The sequence below is a fragment of the Dermacentor silvarum genome, chromosome 2 (genome assembly GCF_013339745.2).
Source record: "Dermacentor silvarum isolate Dsil-2018 chromosome 2, BIME_Dsil_1.4, whole genome shotgun sequence".
Lineage (NCBI taxonomy): Eukaryota > Metazoa > Arthropoda > Arachnida > Ixodida > Ixodidae > Dermacentor > Dermacentor silvarum.
The window spans coordinates 92567341-92584351 of record NC_051155.1 but is presented as its reverse complement, the minus strand read 5'-3'; the positions used below and the strand labels follow the sequence as shown (position 1 = coordinate 92584351).

Below are 17011 nucleotides of genomic sequence, written 5' to 3'. Positions count from 1 at the left end.
TGTAGCTGTCACGAGTGTCCTCGCGACCACCAACGATCGAGCTAACAAGGCTGGCATTGGCGGCCGTGCAGTCGTCATGGGTGTCAAGAATTAGCCCTAGCTTACCTGGAATGGACCCACATGTGAAGAGCAGACGACAGGATGGCAGCTTGCACAAACCAAGTCTTGCTTCTTAAGGCACAAGCGTCGGGGAAAGGTCGCCATACGCGGCGCTCTTTCACTTGTGGCCAGCGTGAGCCGCGTGTTTTGTTGGGCGCATTTATTATTAAAGCGTACATTTCATACTCCAATATATATATTATAATATATTAGATTTACCAAACTAGATTTATATACTATATACATTTAATACTGACATTTCGTCTTCTGTATTTTGGTATTACTCGCCGTAAATGTCAACAGTGATTTGGTTTCGGTGGTATCGCGAATGACTTCGCGCGTTTAGCGGGTGAAGTATGATCACATGATATGCGATCCGCCCACGAAATCTTCCTTTGGTCTGTTAAGTGAATTCACCTTTATTCTAACGTGTATTGCAAGATAAAGGTCCGATGAAATTTCGTGTGCTGAATGCTGTTGCCTTGTTAAATGCTAGCCTGCGTCGCTAATTTCGCATTCTGCGAGGGCGCTTACTCAGTCTGCAAATTCGGGCTGGGAATGGCTGCCTTCCAATTCATGCTTTCTTCATTTCAATGGAAGTTTTAAATCGTCAATTAGAAGATCACAGTAGAAGCGAAAATATGTGTTAATAAAGGAAACTCTTACGCTCGCAGCTCTGCAAAGCCTCCAGTGTTGTTGTCGACGCCCATGCTCAAGCTACGCAAGGATCTGCAATCATCCAGAAAAGCTGTATATAAACAGGAGGTCATATGCAACGCACTGTAGCATATCAAGAGCAACACGGAGCAAATATTATGGGAAAACTTTGGCATAGGCGTCTCGTATTAAAGCACATTTCCGATGTAGCAAACTCTCCAGACATTTCCTACCAAATTGATGCGTTTAGAAGTAAAGCTCTTTTTGACTTCCCGAGAAAAAAAAAACATCGTCGCAGGTCTCTGTGTTCTCATAATTTTTTCGACAGTGAGATGCTCTACGTTATGATATTACAGAATGCCTTTTGCCATGCTTACAAACGTGATTACTTGACGCTCACGCTTACTGACACGCTTTAATTTATTCCATCCTTCGCAAAATATTCGCAAATATTCGCAAAGTAACTTTCTGTTGATATATCAACCGAAAGTTACTTCCCGCAAAGCATTAGAACTGTGCCTTTCTTGCAACAAATACATTAACAGTATTTCAAAATCATTCAGCGCCTGACTACTGAAATCATTTTTCGTGCATTTTCTGTGTATGAATTGGGCGGGCGGAAGCTAGACAACAGGGAGCGAATGCTCAGTTCGAAATACAGTAATTTTAGAGCGCAGCTCTTAGGTGCCCGTTCCTACGGCGAGCGTCGGCGTCCCTCATAACCGAGCGAATGACTACAGCGAAGGACGAAAGAGCGAACGCGGAGCGCGGCGGGGGATGAAAGACAGCGATAGCGAAGATAACGCAGGAGCAAAGCGGAGGAGTAGGGCATGGCGAAAGCGTGAGAAAAAACGCGTAATGCCGCGCAAGATGGGCTCTGCGGCGACGATAGCTACGAGATGGCGCCAGAGTAGCGCGCGACAACTTTTCTGTGATGATGCCGGCGATACCATATATGGAAACAAAGCGCTGCATGAGCGGATGTCTGTCTGTGGTGGCTGCTGTAAATCGCACCCACGCGCTGCCTCTCGCGATCTCCGGATTAGCGACGCAGTTGCGCCACACTTTGCGCCGTTTGCAACGTGCCGCATGATACAGATTGTCCGCGCCAGCAATATATCGCGAAATGAAAACACGTATAGAGCTGCGCTCAAATTTCGCATTAGGGAGTATCGTAATCGTCGGTGAACTTTTTATCTGCGGCAACCTTCTGCAGAATTTTATCCTAAATATTAGATTCCTTAAATATTGTTCGCAGAAAGGAGACAGTAGAAGACCAGTTGGGTTGATTTCAACTCACTTCCAGTACGGTCTTAAAAAATAGTAAATTCCATCTTGACAAGAAGAAAGCATTCATAACGACAAAATATTCGTCATCTTAGTAATATCTAATTGACTTACGAATCTACTTTTCCGAAGAAAAAAGGATAAAACAATTTTAAGAGGTTTAGGTGAATTGTCAGGCGTAATGTGCTTGATATAACGCAGTTGCTGAGCACAGGGCTTTCAATTGCTTTTCTGTGTAATATGCGACATTATTCGTCAGTGTAGAGAGGTGAACAGAAGCAACTGGAACACCGGAGATACGGTCTAAGTGCATCCCAAGGCTCTCTAGCAACCTCAGGGAGAAGCAAGAAATTGCATCGAGCCTGCGCGCAGGCCGCCGCTCAGAGCTAGTCCACCTGCTCTATCTGTTTCTGTATTAGTGGATGTCAAGGTTGATCACGGCTTCTGTGGCTGAAAGCTCACCAACGTGATGGCGCTGATGGCGTAGCATCTATATACAGCTTGCACACGCTACGTTCACCCACGGGATATAGAGGCGAGCGTAGATATATGATATCAGCGGCAACATCACTAGCGAGTTTGCAGCAGCAGAAACTGCGAACGACGCTCTGGTTTACGGGTAAATAAGCCCATCGAGAGGTGTGTGAACTTCCTATCAGTGCCACCCGGTCTGCATGCGTGATCAACGGAGTTTCCTGGAAACAATACTAGATGAGTTTCTGGCAATGCGTTCAGTTCAGATACCTAGGAAATGATGAGTATTACAAGGACTTGTCTAATCTCCACACTTGTTGTTTCAAAGGTTATTCCAACGTTGTTTATTACACTTGACCTTTCTAAGTTTCCAAGTACTGATACTTTTCGAAACAGCATGGTAATTAGTCTCGGTGAACATATCAGAATGGCTGTGCCAACCACACACACAACACAGGGAAGAAAGCCCATGAAACGCGGGGTTGATGGTCTTATTCGCGCTCTAATATGCATATGCATTTCACTCAAGTAGCCCGAGTATCCGTCTCGGTGAGCATGCGTAATAATTGCGAATTATCGCATTTGTAGCGCGACAGGTCGATGAAAACGCTGTATTTTCGGAGTTACAAAACTGAAGACAGAAGGACGAAGTTTAGGCAAATACATGCAGTAACGATCCTTAACGGTGTAACAGTTAACAGTAACGGTGGCTGGACCACCGTGCTTGCGGGTCAGGTAGAAACCGTGCGGTGCTGGTTGGGAGGTGCGGTTTCTACGGGTCCCGCAAGCACAGCTCTGGGTCCTCCGGATGGCCGCGTACGCCACTAGACTACAAGGACTGGCCGCCGTGTAAGGAGGGGGTGTGAAGGGCTGTGCTCCTGTCCCTCTGGTCGCCTTTCGACCCCATCAAGGATTCGATAAAGGTTGTTTCTATCTCGGACCCGTAGAAACCAGCGTAAGAGTTCCCACTAGTAATTTGCTGTGATCTAATGCGTGATCTAATTTCTAACCTCCCCTCGAGGCTGCTTGAAGCCACTGGGATGCAGTTGGCCACAGCTAAATAATTTCCTTCAAACCAGTACATGCGGCTTCCTGCAGCTTGAAAACACAAACATGTCAAAAGAGCGCGTGCCTTGCTATGCGCACTTCGGCGAGCACCAGGTGCAGGTGGCGGACCAGGTAGGTCGGGTGCATCACCTTGAGCACGGCTCCACCCCTTGTGCCGCATGTGCGGAACACCTCCGTGTACACGCCGCCCTCGCAGAGCTTCACACAGCCCTCCGCACCACTGCATGAACATCACCGGTGCGAGCATTTTAAAAAGGAATTATTTCTACAACATTTGACGAGAGGATTCCCAATGTCTGCTGTAGTTTTCGTGCAACGCCACAGTCATCCAGGTGTCTGTAATTAGCTCTTGAAGATATTTATAGAACAGGGCCCGAAGTTTACCAAGTAGAGAGAAATATGCGTTTGCCTGAGAATAGGGAATCTCAGGTAGGAGTAACTGCATCGACTTTACTTTCAAGGAATGCAGATGCGAAGCAGCGTTCTTGAAGAAAATTATGCGTGGAATACAGTGAGTAAAGGTCCCCTGTGTTGACACGCTCCTCCCCTGTGTTCACACAGGGAACGAGCATCTCGACCGGAGAGGGCGAAACATAAGTGACGGTACGGGCATTATTAAATCAGCCGGCTTGAATATTACACACGTGCATATTTCGCTGCTTGTTATGATACCGTAAGACAATAAATAGCAGGAAATGCATAGTGACTCATTGTGTGGGTAGGGAGCTTTCGGGTTGGGCGAAATATTTTTTTTAGTAAGTAGTGTCTGTTGTCTGTGCGTTATACCGCATACCATATTAAAATGAAATATGTTTATCGCGGTCATCAGTTGGTTCGCACGTGACACACTCATACGGTAGCTGATCTACAAAGGGCCACCGTCATGGACCGTTTCTCTAGGCAGGAGTGATAAATGAGAGTGGTGACGATTGCACGCTACAAATACTGAACTACTTTCGCGCCCGCAATTTTGGCAGAAGAACAGCCGCTTTATCAAGCACTTCAACTATTTGGCCTTAAAAGCAGTCTTAATTCTGTAACACATCGCCGCAACAACGTTTTTTTAATGTAGAGGGTCATGGACGTTTCTACGTTGTGTTTACGTGCAAATATACCACAAAGTGTTGCTACCAATATCTAAGCCGAGCCTTCGAAAACAAAACATTGCTTTTACACGTGACTGTCTACTTGCAGACATTGAAAACCAAGCGTCGCATTCTAGTTTGCAAACATGTCTTTGCTTGAAAAAGCTCAGCGACCTAAAATAAAAAGATCACCACTCCTTCCACTCCGTTAAGATGGTCGAAGAGCGAAGTTGTGCATTCGCGGCAGCTTGGCTGGCCCGAATGGCGCTACTTGCGGGGATGGGACGCGTTGGCGTCACTGGGCGATAGCGTTCAAAGCGCGTTGCGGGGGAATGGGACGCATCGTCATCCACAGGTGACAGCGTTCCTCACGCCTTTCTTCTTTACGACGTTCCCAGACAAGAGTCCTTGACCAAAGCTCCGTATGTACAACCAAAGCTAATGCGAACTCCACTCACACCCCACTCCTCCGTTGACCTACTTTTTATTGCGATAACAATTATATGGACACTCAAAGGCAGATTTCTGCCGTCGGCGTCGCCGTCGCCGTGAGGTTCCGTATGACGTCAATGGAGATGAAATCGTCGCAGCGCGCCGAACGCTGTATGTACGAGTGAAAGGGCGCGAGGGGCGCGCGCTTTCACGGGGAGTGAACGCACGGCGGAGAACAAACGCGCGTTCTGCGCCGTGCTCACTTAAGGGCTGCAGAAGTAGGCGTCTCTTTCCTCCTTTACAATCACCATATATGTAGAGCAAACGCGCCTTCTTCTGCAGCCTTCTTCTGCGCCTTCTTCTGCAGAGGCCGTGGGGGAGGGGGGGGAGGGGGAGGGAAGGGAGGCGACGTTTAGCTGCGGCACCAAGTGCCTATTTATATCAGAGGCTCCAGCAACAGTCACCAACGCCAGACGCATTTTGAGCGAACGCGGGTAAAACGCCGACGGCGTCGACAACAGTTCTGCGTGTTGCCGGTGCTGCTGCATGTCCAAGTTTATACAGCTGATAAAGCTAATATCATTACTCCGTATAGCTCTCTACAAATTTGCTATCGCAATTGATGCTTCGCCTTTCAGGTGAAACTGCGACTTTTTCCTACACCGCCATTGGTTGGCGCGCCTCACTCTCTCCCCCTCCAACGCAGTTATTGGGCGGCACGACTTACGTCAACGCCCCTCCCCGTTCTCCTTTTCATCTGCACCCTCTCACAGCATTCTCACAGAGGGAAAGGGGTCACTCCAACCACTTTCCCCCTGTTGAGCTCTTCTTTTCCTTTCCTCTCCCGCTAGGTCACGTGGCTCCTTTTTAGCTAACTCCGACAACGACGGCACAGGGTCCACATATAGAGCTTTGCTGTAAAGATTCCAAGATGCGCGATAGAACAAAGCAAAATCCTATTTTGGACAACTCAAGTCATGAGCTAAACGACAGACTCCGTCGCAGCCAGTATGGCTAGGCAGGCCAGTGAAAGACGGTCAATTTGCGTGACGACAGCGCTTATGCACGCCCAACTCCTCGTCAGGGCGGCCTGCGCCAGCATGTTGCCGCCACAGGTGACCCAAACATCGGATACAATTGTTCATTTACGCACGGCCGCTACAATAAAATGGCACATCATGTGCATCTTTCTTGACATGTGACGACCACTTGAACGAGCGAGAGCTACGATACGTGTTGAGTAAAACTTGGTACGAGCGTCGACCTGCAGCGGCGCTTCGATGCGACTCGCCACATATATATGCTGGAGCTATCAGCCTACTCATTACTACTAATTTTCTGTCTGTCGATATGATGAGTAGAAGGTTAGTCGACACGGAAAGTGTGTATTTTGTGATCGTCAGCGATTGCTTTTGAAGCGCCGTCCATTACGGCCTCGAAGCGAAGCAGGATAGGCTTAAGGGCGTCGTCGGCGTCAAGCAAACAGCGCCGGGCGGCAGCGCCTCGCTAGTGTGGTGATCCCGAAAACTCGGCGTTGGCCGGCATGCCGTTGCGGATAGCTTGCCGCCTGCGTGTTCGTAGATAATGGACTTAGGACCATGCCGCACCGGCGCTATATGTTCCTTTATGTGGAGACAGCATTACTTTTCGAAAAGTTTTTGCGAATTACAACTACGCAAATAAAGGCACAGTTTACAATTGTAGGATATACATTTACTTCCTAATAATTAGGTAGTGCAATTGTAAAAAATAGAGCGCTGCATATTTCTGTCAATCTTTACACTGGATTTCATTGCTTTCATGAGGACGTTCTACTGCAAAAGGACGCTCTACTGCTCCACTCCATTGTGTGCTGTTCCCGTGCCAATTTAATTTTAGAGGCGCTCGTTTATAAATACAATTATGCTCGTTCTTATCACAACGCATGATCTCTCCATTCGCATCGCAACCTCAAGGCATCGCAACCTCAAACATTAGGCAGTTTTGCTCAAGGGAGTGAAATTGCTTTGTAGCTCTAGAGGTGTGCGAATATTGAAACTGATGAATAACGAATAGAATAGTGTCATATTCGAGACGGTTTTCGAATCGATTAGTCACTATTCGTAAATGCGAATATTTCTTAATACTTTTTGAATATTTCCAAATGTGAACTGCGCCCAAATAAACATAACAATCAATCAGGAGTACGGTAAAATTTCTCCCTCGCGAGCATAGATAGTGTCGACAAATAACATGAGAACTTGCGTAGTGGAGCAGGCTACGTCGCTTATGTAGCCATAGTTTACAGGCTGTACAGCGATAATTCGCACTTTGTGAAGTGCTTTGTGCACCCAAAGCAACTACTTCTTCGCTCCTAATGTTCTATTTGCGCTTTTAATAAACAACGCTTCGTAACGTACTCTGTAATGACAAAAACTTGCTAGCTTTAAGAATATGTATTTATATTAATTGTGATAAGACATATTAATTATTTGGAAACTATTATAAAAGTACTGGATACTCAGTTCGATAATGGCACTATTCGATGCCTATTCCATTCGGTCTCAAAAATCACTATTCGCACACCCCTATGAAGCTCGAATTGAAGGTTTGAGAATCTGCGAAATAATCGTGATTTGTTGCATGTACCTTACTTGTTAAAGCTATGGAGGCGCAGATCAAAGCCGATGGTTTCGTTGTAACTGTTCTAGGGCCTAGCGTCTAGTCGGGTATCTAATTGCCTTGCTCTGCTTGTGGGGCTGCAAGCTTGTTTTATTACTTCCCTAGGAGCCTGCGTATAAAGTAGTGTGCCGATTTCAATGCGAGTTGTTCCAGTAGTGGACTGGTTAGCACGTACGTTTTATTGCGATAGCAATTATATGGACACCCCAAAGCAGATTTCTGCCGTCGGCTTCGCCGTCGTCGTCACCGACGCCGTTGCCGTCGCCGTGAGGTTCCGTATGACGTCAATGGAGATGAAATCGTCGCCGCGCGCCGCCGCACGCTGTATGTGCGAGTGAAAGGGCACGAGGGACGCGCGCTTCCACGGCGGAGAACAAACGCGCGTTCTGCGCCGTGCTCCCTTAAGGGCTGCAGATGTAGGCGTCTCTTTCCTCCTTTACAATCATCATATATGTAGAGCAAACGCGAGTTCTTCCGACGCGCGAAAGGCCGTGGAGGGGAGGGGGAGGGAAGCGAGACAACGTTTAGCTGCGGCACCAAGTTTATATCAGAGGCTCCAGGAACAGTCACCAACGCCGCACACATTTTGTGCAAAAACGGGCAAAACGCCGACGGCGTCGACAACAGTTCTGCGTGGTGCCGGTGCTGCTGCACGTCCAAGTTTATACAGCTGATAAAGCTACTATCATTACTCCGTATAGCTCTCTACAAATTTGCTATCGCAATTGATGCATCGCCTTTCAGGTGAAACTGCGCCAATTTTTTGCTCTCATGGCCGATTGGCTTTCTCAAGCCTTACCTAAGACGTTCTCTTTGCCCATCTCCTTTATGTTTCCTTGTGCGCGTTTGTTTCAAGGAACACACAAGGCCGATTTTAGCGTCTGTAGCTTTGTGGGTAGAGTAGCGGGCTGCTGCGCTGAAGTAACTTGGTTCAATCCCATCACGGCTATGTATTTCTATTGCGATAGCAATTATATGGACACTCAAAGCGGATTTCTGCTATCGCCGTCATCGTGAGGTTCCGTATGACTGGCAAACGACGATGAAATCGCCGTCCGCGCGCCGTATGCTGTATGTGCGAGTGAAAGCACGCGAGGGACGCGCGCTTTCATGGGGAGTGAACGCATGGCGGGAGAAAACGCGCGTTCTGCGCCATGCTCCCTGCAGGGCTGCAGAATTAAGCGTCTCTTTCCTCCTTTACAATCACCATATATATATATATATATATATATATATATATATATATAGAGAGAGAGAGAGAGAGAGCAAGCGCGACTTCTTCCGTCGCGCATGAGGCCGTGGGGGGACGGGAGGGAGAGAGGGGAGGCGACGTTCAGCTTCGGCACCAAATGCGTACTTATATAAAAACGTCGCGATAGCGAGAAGGTAGTAAAGACTTCCGACGCTGCTCGACGAGTGTCACGTTCTGATCTCGTCGAAAACCTCCGAACCGCCCCCAGAGACACCGGCAACAGTCACCAACGCCGCGCTCGTTCGGAGCGAACGCGGGCAAGACGCCGACGGCGTCGACAACAGTTCCGCACGTTGCTGGTGCTGCTGCATGTCCAAGTTTATACAGCTGATAAAACTACTATCCTTACTCCATATAGCTCTCTCCTAATTTGCTATCGCAATTGATGCTTCGCCTTTAGAGGGAAGCTGCGACATTTTTTTTTTTTTTTACTGAAGAGGTTCGAGACGCGGTACCACAGGAACATCTGAGCCTACAAGCTGCTTTAGATGCCTAATATTAGGCAAGCATGTTTCGCAGTAGTGGTTTATTTGCCTCTAAAAAATTCTACCTCTCTTTCTCGTTGCTATGCAGTTGTTCCCGTCTCTCAACTACCTTGTACGCGTAGCTCACAATTCTCCTGTCGACTATACATCTCGAAGTTCGCCTCAACATATTCTCTTCGTTCTCTTAACAGTCTTTATACATGTGAATTTCTGCTGGTTCCTTTTCTTGCTTTCTATTCTTCTTAGCACGAAGGACTGTACCGCATATTACTACTTCATAAAATGGTGTCGATCAAGTATTTCGCCCTCTGCTTCACTGCTGTTCCTTTCATTCCTTTCAAGTAGCAACACGGGCTGACTTCTAGTACTGACTAATTACATCTCATTTATCTCGAAAGCACTCGCAGAAGCCCTCCCTAACGGCAGAAGAAGTACGCACCGATTATTAAAAGCGATATGGGGTTTATTAGCGTTTAATCCCAGTCACGTTATGGGACTGGGTTTAAACGCACTTAAAAAAATTAAATTAAATTTGAAGAGACTAAAGAGCACCCGAGCAGTTCCAGCCAAACGCCAGCGCGAGGAAAAACCAGTGACACCAATCCTTTCGTCTTTGCCTTCCTCACTTCAGGAGCCATGCGACCACAGCGACGCTTGCGCTATCTTCGTCATTACAATGGCCCCACCAGATAAGATTAGCCATCCTGGCGACTTACGGTGACGACACGATAGAGGGATCATAGTACGGTTTAAGCCGGCTGACATGCACGGTCTCGCGACCACGAAGCTGCAGATCGTCAGAGAGCGTCAGTGGTTCGACCACATAGTTTACAGCAGATGTACAGGCGACGATTCGGTAGGGTACGTGGTATTGAGCCAGCAGCTTAGACGAAAGACCGGGAACGTGAGGCGGCATCCACAACCAAACGAGGGAACCGACACGGAAAGTGGTAGGGCTCAGGCCAGTGTCATGTCGATTCCGCTGGTGAGCTTGACCTTCCATCGACAAGGTACGGGCAAGTTGGCGGCATGCTTCAGCGTACCTGGCTACTTCTGATATGGGTCGATATTCAGAAGCGTCAGGTTGGTATGGAAATACTGTATCGAGCATACACGAGGGTTCTCGTCCATACAATAAAAAAGAAGGGCGAAAAACCTGTGCTCGCTTGAGTCGTGGTATTGTAAGTGTAGGTGACAAAGGGGAGAACCTTGTCCCAGATGGAGTGATCCGACGCGACGTATGCAATGAGCATGTCGCCAAGAGTGCGATTGAAGCGCTTAGGTAATCCATTGGTTTGCGGATGGTACGTGGTTGATGTACGGTGGACAACGTGGCACTCGGCAAGCAAGGCTTCAACCACTTAGGAAAGAAAGACACGTCCTCTGTCACTGAGGAGTTCTCTAGGAGCGCCATGTCGAAGCACGAAAATGCGCAGGATGAAGAAAGCAACCTCACGTGCTGTAGCGGCAGGAAGGGCGGTAGTCTCAGCACATCGGGTGAGATGGTCAACGCCAACAATTATCCGCCGGCTTCCAGACGTAGTACATGGGAGTGGGCCGTAAAGGTCGATGCACACCCGGTAGAAAGGCCGCGCAAGGCAAGGTAGAGGCTGAAGAGCGCCGGTCGAGCGTTACGGAAGGAATCTTTCGTTGTTAGCATGCTTCGCAAGCATGGATATACATGAGGACAAAGCTGTACATACCATGCCAGTGTTGGCGCAACCTTGCGTAAGTTTTCAGCACGCCTGCGTGAGCACTTTGCGGGTCGGCATGAAATGCAGCGCAGATGTCGGAGCGCATGTGACGAGGTATTACGAGAAGCCACTTGCGACCATCCGGTATATAGTTGCGGCGGTAGAGCAGGTTGTCTCGCACGGTAAAATGAGAAGCTTGACGGCAGAGCGCGCGGGAGGTCGGATTGGCGGTGGAATCCGAAAGAAGGTCGAGAAGGGCAACAATCCACGGATCCTTCCGTTGCTCCGAATGCACGGACTCAAAGTTTGATTGCTGAGATAGCGGTGTACTGCGCCGAGAGAGACGCTGTATCATGGGGTAGAGAAGAGCGAGAAAGGGCGTCCGCGTCGGAGTGCTTGCGGCCAGACCTGTACGCCACTTGGATATCATACTCTTGTAGCCGAAGGGCCCACCGACCGAGGCGGCCCGAGGTATCTTTCAATGTCGACAACCAGCAAAGACTGGTGGTTCGTGACGACGTAAAACGGGCGACCATAAAGGTAGGGTCAGAACTTGGCAAGAGCACTGACTATAGCCAGGCACTCTTTCTCAGTGGTTGAATAGTTGGTCTCAGCCTCTGTGAGGGTTCGGCTCGCGTAGGTGACCACATACTCGTTATAGCCAGGCTTCCGTTGCACGAGCACCGCACCAAGGCCCACGCCACTTGCATCAGTGTGTACCTCCGTAGGCGCCCGGGGATCGTAGTGCCGGAGAATCGGAGGAGATGTGAGCAGCTGGCGTAGCGTGTGGAATGCGTCGTCACATTCAGGAGAACAGTTAGACATGTCGGTGCCAACGGTGAGAAGTCGCGTCAAAGGTGCGATAACAGTCGCGAAATTGCGCACAAAGCAACGAAAATAAGAACAAAGGCCGATTAAGCTCCGGAGGGTCTTCAGTGGCGTCGGCTTAGAGAAGTCGGCCACAGCTCGAAGTTTGGCAGGATAAGGGAGGATTCCGTCTTTGGACACAACGTGGCCCAAGATAGTCCAGGTGCGAGCTGCAAAGCGACACTTTTTGATATTCAGCTGAAGACCAGCGTTCTCAAGACATGTCAAAACTTGGTGGAGGCGGGAGAGGTGCGTCGAGAAGTCGGAAGGAAGCACGACGATGTTATCAAGGTAGCATAGACAAATGTTCCAATTGATACCGCGAAGTATGTTATCCATTATGCGCTCGAAAGTTGCGGGCGCATTACAGAGCCCGAATGGCATGACGTTAAATTCATATAGCCCACCAGGGGTGACAAACGCTGTCTTAGGTCGATCGCATGCGGCCATGGGAACCTGCCAGTAGCCAGATCGTAGGTCCAATGACGAGAAGCACTCAGCGCCTTGTAAACAACCGAGTGCATCGTCAATTCGGGGTAAAGGGTAGACGTCCTTCCGCGTGACTTTGCTTAGGCGGCGGTAATCGACACAGAAACGAATAGAACCATCTTTTTTTAGCACTAGCACAACTGGAGAAGACCACGGACTCTGGGATGGTTGAACGACGCCACGCTCGAGCATGTCATTCACTTGGTCGTTGATTATACGACGCTCCGCCGCTGAACCGCGATAGGGGTGTTGTCTGAGGGGAGGCGGGGACCAGGTGTCGATGTGGTGGGAAACACTGTTCGTACGACCCAATGCTTGTTTCGTACAGTGGAACGAAGAACGGAAAGTATCTAGGAGAGACAAGAGTTGCTCGTGGTGCTCGAGGGAAAGGTTGGCGTCAACGCACGAATCAAAGACTTCGGTAGCCAATCGGGAGCTATTCGGAAACGGTGTCATAGCGTCGATCGAAAGACCAGAAGAGGAGCCAGGCACGTCCAAATACTCAGACATGTCAATAGGTTCGACACAGCCGAGACACTCGTCGTGAAGCAGAGTCAGCGGCTATGCGAACGGGTTGTCCACTAGCATAATTGTTGTACCAGCGGCTACGTCAAGAATGGCGAATGGAAGTGGTAGAGGTTTACGGTGAAGAAAAACAGATGCAGGCGTGAACAGTACCGAGGCGTCGGGCGCAGATGGACACAACAAAGCAACTGGTGTTGAAGTGCTTGACGGCAGATGAGTATCGGCGGCTACAATAATCTTTAAGGGGGCGGGAGAGGCGGCAGGCAGAGTGGTGTTAACGACAGACAGAGCAACTTCGGCACGGGCGCAGTCAATGACGGCACTGTGGCGCGAGAGAAAGTCCCATCCCAGGATGACATCATGGGAACAGAAAGGCAGAACAAGGAACTCAATTGTGTAAAGTACGTCCTGAATATCGATCCTAGCAGTGCATGCGGCTGAAGGTTCGATGTGCTCCGTGGTAACAGTACGAAGTAGCAAGGCCAGAAAATGATGTGGTGACCTTCCTAATCTTACGGCAAATAGTCTCATCGTAAGACGGAAATTGCAGCGCCCGTGTCGACGAGTGCGAATGTAGCGGCTCCTTCAACCTGTATTTATATAATGTTTTGCGGCGATAGCGGAGGTGTTGGGCATTTCGACAAGCGTGCAGCTCTTGCCTCCGAAGCTGCAGCATTTAGTTTCCCTCGTTGGAAGGCGGGCGAAGACGCATCGGCGATATCGAACGGCGACGCGGTGATGGTGAAGGACGGTTGCTGAAGTTCTGACGGCCGGTCCAGAAGTTCGGCGACGGGTTTAAATCAGCATTCTGGTGGGCTGCAGGTACATGTGGCTCAACGACGACGTCCGGACGCGGCAGGCGACGGCGACAAAAGCGCGCCACATGTCCCGCGATATCGCAGGAGAAGCATATCGGCCGATTGTCCGGCGTGCGCCAAGGATCTTGCGGCCGGAAGTACTGAGGGGGCATTTGAGCGACAGGGAGAAGCGCTGGGCGCGGTGGCGGCGTCGAGTAGGGCAGTGTCGTTGGTCTAGGACGCGACACGACTTCAGCGTACGTCAACGGTGCAGCAACCTGAGTGTGCTGGTGGACTGGTGGAAGGGTCTCTGCAACCTGCTCGCGGATGGCCGGCTGCACGGCCGAGGACAAAGGTTGGACAGGCTCCTGGGTGAGAGGGAGCAGAGAGAGCTGGCGGGCCACGTCTTCACGAATGAAGGCTTTGATCTGAGGCAACAGAGACGCGTCATCAGCCTGTCCGTGAGCAGTCACCAAACTGGAAAGGGAGGCCACGTGAGGAACAGTTTGGCGGGCGAGCGCTCGTTGCCGGCGTAATTCGTCGAAGCTTTGGCAGTATGTGACTACGACTGCAACGTTGGTAGGATTCTTGGCCACGAGCATTTGAAAAGCGTCGTCGTCAATGCCCTTGAGGATTTCTTTAATATTACCTTCCTCAGCCATCGTTCGGCTCACGCGGTTGCAGAGATCGATGACGTCCTCGATGTAAGAAGTGAAAGTCTCGCCCGGCTGTTGCACTCGGTGGCGAAGGCGCTGTTCGGCGCGAAGCTTTGGCACGGCGGGACGACCAAATAACTCCGCGAATACAGTCTTAAAGTCATTCCATCTCGCAACAGTTGCTTCATGGTTGCGGAACCCGAGGTGGGCGACATCCGCAAGATAAAAAATAACGTTGGTGAGGTTTCTCCGATCGTCCCATTTGTTGTGGTTGCTCACTCGTTCGTACGACAAAAGCCAGTCGTCGACGTCAGTATCAGCGGTGCCACAGAACACAGCTGGGTCTCGTTGACGTACGGCATCGCAGGTAACTGGCCCAGTTGACGAAGTGGGTCGCTCACCGGCGTCGTCTGGCATGGTCGTTGGGGTAGCGGCGGGCAGAGTGCGGCTCCGGACTTCCAGGGCGAGTCGTTAGGATACCCAGCACTTTAAGCAAATGATATCGGGTTCATTGGCATTTATTCACAGTCACGTTAGGTCTAGCGCAAAGAGCACCCGAGCAGTTCCAGCCAAACGCCAGCGCGAGGAAAAACCACAGACACCAATCCTTTCGTCTTTGTCTTGCTCACTTCAGGAGCCATGCGACCACAGCGACGCTTGTGCTATCTTCGTCATTACAAAAGCTTGAGCCCTTCTGAAGTTCTGCCTCTCGAAATCATGCATCTCTGGCAACGAAAAAATTGCTTCGGCTGCATCTATCTTCGTCGTTGAGGTCATGTTTATGCTTTACAGTGAGATGTAAAACGGTTCTATAATTTTCAGAGAATCTGCACAGTAAAAGAAGCAGCGTCATTCGGACAGAGTAATCATGTATCCGGCTAAGAGCCACGGATGTTGCACAATTTACCGTAGTGAAGAGGAACAGTAAATAAGAACTGAAACAAGTGGTTCTTTTCAACGTTTCACGTGCTCGATCTTTGAGACAGAGAATCCTCTTAGCCGTGCTTCTATTAGCCGTGCGAGGAAGCGGTTGCACAAATTGAAAATCACTGACAGAATCTACTCAAGTTTAACATGTTCAGAGTGAATGACTGTTCCATGTTTTTTCAACACATGATAGTATTTATTCTCCTGTATCTTTTTATTGTTAAATCTTAACTTGTCTCTTCACCATACATAAAATGTTTTACTCTGTAACGGGGAATGTGACAGATCCAACGTGAGCCAGCAATTGAGGTCAGGCCGCCACAGGCGGTGTGACTCGTGTGATGGTCCAGTTACGAGGCGTGATAATATTGCCACTTAAAAGTGTATTCTAGTATAGGCAGCATCATAGAGTTTCCTAAAAATTACTAGATTGAACTAGATATACATTTAGAAATGCAGCTCGCTTCGAAATTTAGGCTAAGTGCGCGTAAAGCACAGCAATTAAACCCGCGATAACGTTTGAAGCCACAAGCACGAATATTGGGCAAATGCATGTATACTAATCGTCATTCCCAAGGTATCTAAGCCATCGCAGCTCCACAGTTCCCTCTAGTGATTAGAGTAGAAAACTCTATGGGCACAACAGGATAAAGAGACAAAGTGCTCACATGTCCTCAAGCATGGCGTCAAAGGTAATGGGCACACCGTGCTTGCACTCTCGCAGGAGCTCCCCGAAGATTTTCTCGGAAGATGGGCCCGGCAGAAGCTGGTCGACGGGTGCACGCGGCAGTGGTTCTGGAAGCTGCAAGAAAAGCTGCTGGGCAGGAACACCGTCGTTCGAGTCGACCTCGTTCCTTTCTTCCGGCGATGTAGATGGCCGGTAACCGTCACTGGTAGTCGCCCGGGAAGGAAGCCGAGCGTACGTAGTTTCGTCCGATGACCAGGCGGCATCAGTCTCGGAAACGTCTGAAATAAAAACGGTGACATACATAAGCTCCATTTGCGCAATTTTAGATAGCTCCGTGAAGATGAGTTCCGATATTTGTTCACGAATAATGGATAATGCGCCATGATACCTTTTCAGCTTCTTTTTGTCTTTTCGATGGGGGGGGGGGGGGGCTTGTTACACATGATCGACGGCCGCAGAAAGCCGATTCTCGCTCTTTTTTGTTTTCGCTCGCTAGTGCGTAGCTAAATGGTGTAAGTTGTGGAGGAGCGGCAACATGGGGATAAGCGTACAGCGCAAGCGTTGCAACCACGTATGCAGGATACAGTAGGTATGCTTCACGGCGTGCAGCCAACCAACACGAAACTAATAGGGGCCTCAAGCAGTCAGTGCACAGTTTGGCAGATGGTGGCTTTTCCCAAATTGACTTCTCTTGCCTGACGGAGACGACAGCGGGATCAGTTGCACAAGGTTATAGCAGTACCAAATTTAGTGTGCGAGTTAAGCAGCGCGTATTTAGTGCGACAGCACTGACAATAGTTATTTTTGGTGCTCTTGGTGGCGCGAGCGCTGCATGTTAGCGATAGCGTACCAGCAGGAATGCGGATGC

General features: G+C 49.4%; 1 protein-coding gene across 1 annotated transcript in view; it reads right to left on the bottom strand.

Annotated features, from left to right (window-relative positions):
* Nucleotides 1–761: 761 nt before the first annotated feature.
* LOC125943482 (uncharacterized) overlaps nucleotides 762–17011 on the bottom strand; it is a 45851-nt gene continuing 29601 nt past the window's right edge. The window contains exons 6-8 of the mRNA XM_049662819.1: nucleotides 16124–16421; nucleotides 3650–3805; nucleotides 762–828 (exon numbers count right to left, since the gene is read on the bottom strand). Of these exons, the coding sequence (XP_049518776.1) occupies nucleotides 762–828; nucleotides 3650–3805; nucleotides 16124–16421 (521 nt within the window). The remainder of the gene's footprint in view (nucleotides 829–3649; nucleotides 3806–16123; nucleotides 16422–17011) is intronic.